This window comes from Otolemur garnettii, unplaced genomic scaffold (assembly GCF_000181295.1).
Source record: "Otolemur garnettii isolate 467f Iridium unplaced genomic scaffold, OtoGar3 scaffold00050, whole genome shotgun sequence".
Classification (NCBI taxonomy): domain Eukaryota; kingdom Metazoa; phylum Chordata; class Mammalia; order Primates; family Galagidae; genus Otolemur; species Otolemur garnettii.
Genome location: NW_003852445.1, coordinates 1,691,785 through 1,702,124, shown reverse-complemented (window position 1 = coordinate 1,702,124; position 10,340 = coordinate 1,691,785). Strand labels below are relative to the sequence as shown.

The following is a 10,340-nucleotide window of genomic DNA, read 5'->3' as shown; positions in this document are numbered from 1 at the left end:
AGGACACCCCTCTCGCCTAGCGATTGTTCTCTTTTGGAGAGCATTTGGGAAGCGAAGCCGTGACTTTGGACGGCCTTATAGTTTTATTCTCCCCGCGTTACTCCCCTCTGTACACTCAGAGTCGAGGCCGCCTGCCTCTGAGCTGCAAGAACCGTGGCTGGCTTGGAGAGGAGGGTGTGGTGCTGGCGACAGGCTCCCGCTGGCGACTCGCTAGCCAGCGGGGTTAATCGGGGCGCCGGGGTCAGCGCCCTCTAAGTTGGGGGCCTCGGGCGAAGCCGCGCGGAGCCAGGACGGTCGCTAGACCGGAGCGCCCCGCAGTGCTGTTCGCTCCCCGGGGAAAGAATCGCCTTATCTGTCGCGATCCCAGAGGGATCTTACTCTTCCCAGTGTAGTCCCAGCTACTGAGCTCTGGGCCCACGTAGGCGAAGCGGAGACGGCCAGCGGGGAAGCCCAGACCTGGAGCAGGGGAGAGGGGCCGGGGGCCGGGGGGATTTCCTCCCGCGCTTCCCTCTCCAACAGGAGCGGAAAATGAGATTTGCTGTGCATTCCAGGCGCGGTTCCCTGGGGTGACCTCTCCCAGCCGGCCAGGGCGGGGGGAGCAGACAAAGAGGCGAGGCGGGCGGAGAGGGGACCCCGCGGGGAAGCAGGCGGGGTGCGGGGGGCGGGGTCAGTACCGGGAAAGGGGGCGGACAGCTGGCCCGGCGGCGGCGGCGGCGGCGCCTGGCCAATGAGGCGCGGCCCCGGGCGCCGCGCTGGGCCGCCGGCATTTAAACCGGAGACTGCGCGATGCCTGGCACTCTGTGTGCCCTCCGCGGACCGGGCGACCCAGTGCACAGCGGCAGTGTCACTCTCCGTCCCGCTGACCCCGCGCCGAGCCCGGGCGGCTCGGGCCGCCGCTTCACGTAGCGCCAGGCATCAAAAGCACAGTCTGGAAGACCCGACGCATTGACAGGTGAGCGCGGAGTCACCCGGCAGGGGTGTGTGTGTGTGTGTGTGTGTGTCAGGGGTGTATGCGTGGGAACCCGCAAACGAACCCTAAGTCCCGCTGGGTTCAGACGCACCGCAGCCCTTCGTGCACTGGGGCGGGAACCCCGCACTTAGCTGGTGTGAACCGTGAAGAACCAACGCGGGGTCCTTCCTGCCGAAGTCGTGAAGGCTGTGATCTCACTGCTCTGGGTTTTCAGGGAAACAGAAAAACCGGCTGTAAAAAACCGGCGGGATGACCCTGCATCCCACTTCCACCTCCCGGAGCTCGGCGCACACGCACCTGGCGCCAGTGGCAGCAGCTCCTGCCAGGAGCGCTCGCATAGCGGGGACCCAGAGTCGCGGCGGGCAGAGCGCTAGAGCAGCGGGTACCAGCTGCTTGCCGACGGCGCTGGCACGTCGCACTGAGAAGGTCCCGTGTGGTTGATTCTGGGGGGAGCTCTGGGACGTCTTGGGGTGCCTTTCTGAGCGCGGTGAGTGATCCTGCTGGAGGTTCCGTATAATTGGCGGTGTGTGCATCTGCCTGTTACCGAGGTGAGATGTAGACTGACACGAGCGGGGCCTCTGGGTTCGGGTACAGGGGAACCCCGAGACCCAGCGGTGAATAACCAGGCAGCTGGAGTGCGGTGCGCGGCCCTGAGCTCGGGGTCCTGCGAACCCGCTGTGTCCTCACGGCACGCACCGCACACACATCCTGGCTGTGCACACGCGGGCTCTCGGGTCTCTCTTCTGAGCCTCTCCCAGCCCCACGCACGCCCCGGTGGAACACAAATGTTAAAGCGCGTGAAGCGACCACCGGCTAGGTCCCACTTTGTTGTACCACTTACTCTGTGTCCTAGCGGCCCGGCCTTGCCTCCGAGCGCCTTGCTGGCTCGGGACCACCACGGACTGGCGGCGGGGGCGGGTTGGCTGCGCGAACTCGCTGGTGGTCCCTAGTCCTTGCTTGCCGCCTAGCTCACTGCACTGACCCCTCTACGGCTTGCAAAGCAAGGCTGGGGTCTGGGAATGGTGAGTGGGGGGCGCGTCGGGTTGGGCTGTCACTTCCTCGCTGGCCAGAGTTACTCGTAGACCTTAGGCTTGTTGATGCCTGCAGATCCCAGCTCTGCCTTCTGGGTGCCTCACCTTGGCATTTCCCTGTACCGGGCTCTGGCGACGGTCACCAGGCAAGGTGGGGCGGTGACGGGGGCCGGAGGCGCTAAAGGTGACCAGACTCTGCTTTGGATTTCTTCCTGCGCGCTCAGAGCTGTCTCCAGTGAGCTGCCAGGTGGAGCAAGCCTGCTGCCTTCCTCTCCTCAACCGACTCCGAGTCCTGGCTCTTTTAGATAGAAATACAGCCTCTAAGTTAGGGGTTAAAAATCTCCTCTTAAATGGTCCGAGGGCAAAGAGGCGACCCTCGGTAGGTAATTGGATCTCCTTCTGGAAAGAGCAAATCTGAGCGTTGTACTCGTGTGTTTATGTTCCCCTCGGGATGGTGCCAGGACAAGAAGTGATAAAAACAATCTATTGTGTTAAGTGGGTCACTAGGGCTTTAAGTTGTCCCAGGGACCCCAGAGTAGTGGCTTTCTTCTGGCTGTACACACAAGTTAAACAAACATCTTAGAAGAGGTTAAGATAACCCCGATCCCAGGGTGAGGAGTCTTCTTTCACCCTTAGGGCTTCCCCCCTCTGTTTCTTTTTTCTTTTTTCTTTTTGGTGGGGGGTGGGGGATGGGGAGAATACTTGGGAGAGTTAAGGGGATGTACTTTTTCAAATCAACAAGGGAAAGATCTTAAGAAAACTATAGACTTTCATCCCTTCCAAGTTCACAACAGTAGGCGATTTGATTACTATCACTAGATAAATTACACTGTCAAATTGTTAATATTAATAAATTGTTCAAGGGTTCTTTAGCACTGTAGAGTATGGGTGTTTGTGTGTGTTTAACCCCCAGGTCATTGTAAGAATTAGAGTCTTTTGTAAACTTTGTAATTTCATAGGTCCTATTTTCTTAAAAGTTCATTTTGAGTGAAATGTTTTGCTAACCCACAATCTATCGGAAATCCAGGTTGGCTAATGTGGTCTTTATATCAGGGATTACACAGAAACGGTGAGAAACCGATTGTGTTCCCATGTTTCTGAATCCGGCTGCTTGCCCTGTTTTAAACTGAAGCTGATGATGCTCTCAGTCTTAATGGTCAAGTATTAGAAGTGATAAAATGCAAGAGGTTTCACACCATAGACCCCTCTCCCAAGAAATGCTTGTTGACGGCAAAGCTGTGCAGCATGTTCTAGAACAAAAAGTAAAGAACGGACGGGAAACCTAAACCTTTTATGTACAGGAAAGGAGGGGGCAGCAGTTAGGGGAGGTGACTTCAGCATCTAGCTGAAAGTCACCCATCAGGCAAGTGCTACCCAGCCCATCTTACATCTGCAAGGAATTTTCTTTAGTTTAACATATGCTTTTAGAAATGCAAAGTACACTAGGAATTCCTAGGACAAGAGAAGTCTTTTTCTTAACATGTGAACTCGAAGATACAAAGTAAGTGTAAACGTTTATTTATACTTTCATTTACAGTATTCTTCAAATTCATCCCATTAGAAAACAAACTCAGGTGTCTCTTGCTAAGTATTGTGCCACGTGTCAATAGGACAGTGATTAAAGTCATTTGTTTGCTAGATAGAACTGGGCTTAAGCCCTTACTTTTCCTATGTACAAGTTGCATGTCCTTGGACGGATGTCTAACTTTTCTTTGCCTGGATTTGCTGATTGGTAGAAGGAAGACACTATTATCTACCTCATATTTTGTTATTAAAATGGCTGATATAGCAAGGGCTCCAAAATAAAAGGCAACTCATTGGGAGAAGTGGCAATATTATGCAGCACCAATATGTGTATCATGGCGGTTCTCAACTAAATCCTGAATCCTGCACACGTAGTGACTAATATGTATCTTTTACTGCAGTACAGAACCTATAACTTGGGTGTCTTTCAGTCCTGCTGCCTAGTGAACATTTCTATTTAATACTTTCTAACTTGTTTCCTGTTGACCTCAAGAATTGTAAATAGCTACTTACTCTGCTAAACAATCCTCCCCAAACATAGAGCTCCTGAGATATGTAACTACCAGGTGGTCTCCTCCCTGTCCTGTGCAATTTTGGGCCCCAGCTTGATTTAGCCTAACTGGTCTTCAGAATACAGAGGCTGTTTAGGGTACCTGCAACATAGGGGGTGAGAGTTTACCAGCATGCCAACCAAGAATTCTTATCTTCTTGGTGCAACTTGTTTGAAAAAAAAAAATCAACACAGCATATTTTTTAAATTATCTATTTAGCTCTAAAAGTCATCTTTTAAAATTAAAGATCAAATAAAAATAACTTTTACTCTTTCCAAAAGATTCAATTCTGAGAAGAAAAGGACCAATTATTCTAAAACCTGGCCTGCATTTAGAGCATTTGCAATCACTTCCATTATTTCTGATGCCGAGAAAACAGTTTGACGTTACGCCCTTTGAATGTCTTTCTAGTACTTGATTCGTGAGGAGGACTTGACTAAAAGTTCAGGCAGAGTCATTTGGTTTTCACTGTGATTCCTATTCAAAACTCCACTGAATATGAGCTGGTTCAAACACACAAGAAGAGTGTGAAAAGATCCTGGCTTAAACTTTCCCAAAGACATAGAGAACATTGTAGACAGGCCACGCATACCATTTTGGAATAAATGGTAAAATTCAGTCCTAAGTTAGCATAATGACTGGCATAGTAAGGGCTCCAAAATAAGAGTCAACTGTTATTAGAAGATTGTGTTCTTAGAGGCTTTGTGAACATTGGAGTACATCACCTGATAGAAGTGGTTACTATGGCTCTTCTAGCTTGTAGATGTTTACTCACCATCATTAGGGGAAAGGAAAGCATGAGGTAGAGAGGACCTGCTTGGAGAGCATCTGTGTCCTCTGGTCTAAGGGGACTGGAGGGGAGGATAGAGGCAAGAGTAAGGTGAAGATGGAGTGAGGCTTTCTGGTGGAGAACATTCACAAAGAAAGCTCACCATAAAAATATGATTATATAACTTGGAGGAGCAGAACTGCATTAAGGAGAAGTTGAGGCTGGCTTTACAAAGAAGAATAATACCAGAGAGTCAAGGGAGATGTTTGCCAGGTGTCATGATGTACCCTGGGTCCATGAGACGCAGCTTTATTTAATTTGATGATGTGAATAGGCCATCATAAATGAAAACTGCTATAAGGTGTCTGCAGCTAATGGTTAGACATAGATAGTAAGTCATTGTCCGGATTAGCATTTGGACTGATTTTTTACTATGGGGAACCATGCAGGGTGAGACTATGAAAAAGAATTAATTGTCCTGAAGGAATTTACATCTTCTGCATTTCCTTCACATTGAAGATGTTTACAAAGTGAAAATTATTTGGTGGCATTACAATTGGGATTTCAAGTACAAATCATTCCTGTTTTCTTCACAGAGTGCTTGAGACCAGTTTGGGGGTGGAGAGAGCTGGGATGATCACCCACAATGTGACAGAGTATTCAGTACCAATCATAGTTCTCATCTCCCCACTGCTACTCTGTAGCGCATCCAGTGTGCTTCTGAGTACCGCTGTTCCCTAAGAAGCTGAGGTCTCTGTTGATTGATATTCTTGGAATTGGTTTTTACTTCTCTCCGAATAAAGGCTAAGAACTCCAAACCCTCCCAATAAACACTGAATATCTTTTGGGTTTTTTAAAAAATAAAAATCCATCTCACTGTCCATCCCTAATAAATCTTATTTTAAGAAAAATGTCCTTTTCTTTAAAAACAAAACAAACAAAAAAAAAAAAAAACAAGGCCTGTCACTCTAGATCCCTTTGGTTCAGGGGATGGGCATGCTGTCACAGGAACAGGAAATGTGGCCAAATTACAACTGAAAACCACAATTGACTCATTTTGGATTTATAGCTTTGTTGTTGATTTCTGCCATAGTATATTCTGTGGCTTCAATTAGAAAGTAAAACCCACAACATTCCACATGGGACCAGGTGAAAAGTTAGGGCCCTTTGGATCTTTCCTAGTAGAAGAAAGACAAGTGTTTGGGAACTTTCTAGGCTAGAAGGAGTTTGCCATACTGAGGGTGAGAAACCCAAAGGGTTGTGTTTGGCTCTTCCATCCATTGGCACTGGGGAAGGCATATTAAAATGCAAAGAATGGAAACTTTGTAAATGAATGTAATCTGTAACAATTACGCATTTACCAAATTTTAATGAGCACCAACTCCTGCCAGAAGGCAAGGTGATGAATAAGCCCTCATCAACTCTCAGACTAGATATTTATTCAGTAACAGATGTGAAAATGCCAGGAAGGAAAAGCTGAGTATAAAGAGGGCCTTACGTTGGCCCACAAAAAGAAAATTGCCTTTTTTTAACAGATGTTTGTGGAAGGGGATGATGTATCTTGTGCAGTCGGCATACATTGACCTCTGTGGGGAATCTTGGGCTGAGGGTTGGATGGGTTTCGAGGTTGTTTTGTGTAAGATTGGGTACCTGGGCCTTGGGGATACCTCACGTACTACTCTGTTGAAATGGGCAGCAACTGCATGTATTTTATCTTATTTATTTTTGATCTTGACCCTAAATTGACTAAACAGCAGAAACTTGTGAAAGCTTCTCAAATTCATAGTATATTTGCCCAGGACTCTGAAGGGTTATGGGTCAAGTTTTTCCTAATCTCAGGAGAAAAAAATATGTCCTGTTTTATATATAACTGGACTTTTCTTATAAGTGATTTTTTAAAAGGCCAAAGAAAAAAATTAATTTTTTGTTGTTGGAGCAAAAGAAGTTCTTTAAAGACACTGATATTGTAACAGAAACGGACAAAAGCCAGGAAAACTACAATCAGAGCAAGAGCTAAAAATCACCTTATCAGCTCCAAACTTGCCCACACTTAAAAATACTTTAGATTTAATATTTAATTATCCTGATTTGACATTATCCTTAGGGTGGAATGTTTTTTACTTACTTAAGCTGTAGAGAACATAGAACTATACCATCTTTGTGCAAGATATTTGCTTAGCCTAATAATAACCAATTTATCTACTTTCTTGGGGGGAGAAATGATAAAGTTACTATTAAATTACCCTTAGTGGTTATCACTAGTAATTCTGGTGTTCTGAAGAGAACAGGAAGATGAATACTTCACAGCTGTGTTCGTGGGTCCAGAATGCCACAGGATTGGGGCAGGAGAAGCCTCAGGATTTAGGACAGATGATTGTGATGGCCAACGGAGGGAGACTGGGAATTTGGAACTGCATTTATTGAAAAGAAAATCCTTCCATATCTAAACAATTCCCTCTGTGCTGGACGGGCGCCGGTGCTACAGGCCTTGCTGCTCAAAGGCTGGTAGAAAAGCAAACACAGTGAGTCAGAACCTGCATCTTAACAATATCTATCCCTAGATGAATGTCGCCCTTTCCAGTCTAAGCACCGTCCCTGGAGAACCTTAGTTCCAAGTCTAGTTCCTAGTCTGAGCCTTCTCTCTCCCTCTAAGAAACATACTTCTCTGAGTCTTCCTCCCCCTCCTCCTCCTCTTCTTGCTCTGTCTGCCCTATCTTCCCTGAACCCCCGGGAGGAGTTCTCCTTTCTTTAATTTGCTGATTCACTCCCATTATTTTTTCTCTAAGCTTTTGTGTTTTTTTGTCAGTTTTCCCTTGGCCTCACCCACTTGTCATTAATTTTTGCCGTTGTTCACGTCATTGCCTTCTCTGACTCACATCTAGTTCCAGACCCATCCACAGTAATTCACCGCCGTTAACTTTTTCAACATGTTGGTGGCAGTTATTAATGTAAATATTTGCACACCCTTGTTCCATGGCGCCTATTTTTCTACATTTTATACTGCATACCCACAGAGAGATACATGTGAAGGGTACATTTCACTGTTTAAAAGGTAGAAGAATATATCATGGTCTGAAGGATGGTGCCCTTCATCCTGAGGGATGAGAAACCGAAAGGGAATGTCTGTGCCCAGCTTGAAATGAGAATAAAGTAGTTGAGGAGTCTCACGTACAGTCATCTGTCCTGTCTGCATTTGGTTAGTTCTCAAATTCCTTTCATGCTGACATTGAACTTGATCTCCACAACCTACCTGGGAAGACAAGGTATTTGTATCTTCTCAAATCCAGTCATTTATTGAGAGGTAAGGTGACTTCATCAAGCTCAGACTGCAGGTGGTTGCCCCAGGACTAGGACTGGACACTTGCCCTGGCTGTCAGTTGGTGTCCCTCGGTCAGATGCTTGCTGGTCTCCAGGAGTCTCTTTTTTCTCACGTGATAGGAGGGACAGTCTCCTTCGCATTCAGAACTCAGGAAGCCTCAGGATGGTTGGGAAGAAAACACTGGACCCCTTCCCTGGGGGATGAGGCCCGCTAGGCAGGGAGGCTGCTTCATATTGCAGTAAGACAAAAGAGAAAGTTCCCTAAAGAAGTGCAAAGGAAATGTGGCCATGACATGGGAGGGCTTAGTAAGTATTGACAAATACAAGAATGAGTGCCGTTAATGAGTATAATACGAGGGCACACACGCAGCTGTCGGCAGAAGCCTAGATGAAGTTCTGTGGGAGTCCAGGAGATGAAGGGAGCGGCCCTGGCTGAGATGACATCTTGGTTTCTTCACTGTGAGAACCTGGGCAAGTTATTCCTAGATCCGTGGCTGGGAGGGTAATGAGAATAATAGTACCTCAGTCACAGAGATATGGTGCTTAAATGAAATATTTCACCTCAAGTGCTTCAAAAGTGCCACCTAAAATGCTAGGTGCTATTTTTAACTTTTAAATTAATCGACTTTTCCACTTCTCGTGTCTCCCCCGTCTGTGCTCCCTCCTACAGCATGAACCGCACCGCCTACACTGTGGGAGCCCTGCTTCTCCTCCTGGGGACCCTGCTGCCGGCCGCCGAAGGGAAAAAGAAAGGGTCCCAAGGCGCCATCCCCCCACCCCACAAGGCCCAGCACAACGATTCGGAGCAGACTCAGTCTCCCCAGCAGCCCGGCTCCAGGAACCGGGGACGTGGCCAAGGGCGGGGCGCCGCCATGCCGGGGGAGGAGGTGCTGGAGTCCAGCCAGGAGGCCCTGCACGTGACGGAGCGCAAGTACCTGAAGCGAGACTGGTGTAAAACCCAGCCGCTCAAGCAGACCATCCACGAGGAGGGCTGCAACAGCCGCACCATCATCAACCGCTTCTGCTATGGCCAGTGCAACTCCTTCTACATCCCCAGGCACATCCGGAAGGAGGAAGGCTCCTTCCAATCCTGCTCCTTCTGCAAGCCCAAGAAATTCACCACCATGATGGTCACGCTCAACTGCCCCGAACTGCAGCCGCCCACCAAGAAGAAGAGGGTCACTCGCGTGAAGCAGTGTCGTTGCATATCCATTGATCTGGATTAAACTAAATTTGGATGCACCCAGCCTGGCCCAGGCGGGCCCAGAGCCAGATCTGAAACAACCCGATTCTTAACTTGGCTTAAACTAGAGGCCAGAAGAACCACCTGCTGCCTCCTGGCAGGAGCCTGCTTGCGCGTAGTGTGTGTGCATGAGTGTGCCTGGGTTCCTGTGTGCGTTTTCACACATCAGAGGAAACACGGTTTCCATCCAGGGCACTTCTTATTTTGTAAACATATCTCTTTAAAGGGGTGGTCCAGCAGCCTACCCCACCCCCACCCCGACTCACATCAGAGGGGCAGGAGTGTGGTCTCTTTCTGCCCACGTCATCCCCCCAGCCCTCCTGGGGAGCAGAAACTCCTTTCAGAATGAATGTTAAAGGAAAAGGCTACCTGCTTTAGTGCTGCATTGGACAAGGGAAAGTTCTTTCAACCTGTGCTCACTTCCTCCCTTCCTCTTCCTGGCCACAGTCCAGTCAGTCCCTTCTAAGGTCCTCAGACCTGCCAAGGTTTCTAAATTAATTTGCTTCACTTGGGTGTACAGGTCCTTTGTGAAGGCCCTCCAGACTCCAGGGGAGGCTGATGGGCAAGGACAAGCAGGATAGTGGAGTGGGGAACTGAATCTGGCCCAAGTCGGTAGGGAGATGTACCCATCCCAGAGCACAGTTAGACCTATGCTTCATGAAAGTTTGTTCCCAGTTAACAGAGCCCAAGTGAACAGAGGAGAAATGGGATTGCCAAAGAGTTACTGTGATCTGCTGAGACTGCCTGTAACCCAACACCAAACTTCACACATAAACATTTACTACTCTGATTTTCAGAACCAAGTGAGTGAGCCATAACCGAATTAACCTTTCTGCTTTGTCCCTCAGGTGGACAAGAGATGTAGTTCAGAACCCTCTCCCTGGAGATTGGGAATAAACAAAAACCTCATAGACCAAAGTTCCTAAAAACTTCC

The 10,340-nt window shown here is 48.2% G+C and overlaps 1 protein-coding gene across 3 annotated transcripts; it reads left to right on the top strand.

Annotated features, from left to right (window-relative positions):
- Positions 1 to 795: 795 nt before the first annotated feature.
- Positions 796 to 9,490, top strand: GREM1 (gremlin 1, DAN family BMP antagonist). 3 transcript variants are annotated; one of them, XM_003791685.2, is made up of 2 exons: positions 796 to 952; positions 8,834 to 9,490. In XM_003791685.2, the coding sequence occupies exon 2, from the start codon at positions 8,835 to 8,837 to the stop codon at positions 9,387 to 9,389; it is 555 nt and encodes a 184-aa protein (XP_003791733.1). In that variant the 5' UTR covers positions 796 to 952; position 8,834; the 3' UTR covers positions 9,390 to 9,490. The 3 variants fall into 3 exon arrangements, with proteins under 3 accessions (XP_003791733.1, XP_012661824.1, XP_012661823.1); XM_012806370.1 differs by lacking the exon at positions 796 to 952 and having other exon boundaries at positions 8,835 to 8,861; positions 9,072 to 9,490; XM_012806369.1 differs by lacking the exon at positions 796 to 952 and having other exon boundaries at positions 8,835 to 8,948; positions 9,072 to 9,490.
- Positions 9,491 to 10,340: the final 850 nt, after the last annotated feature.

What these genes read in the sequence shown, in the direction of transcription:
- GREM1 (XM_003791685.2), top strand. Translation starts at nt 8,835, where the DNA reads ATGAACCGCACCGCCTACACTGTGGGAGCCCTGCTTCTCCTCCTGGGG.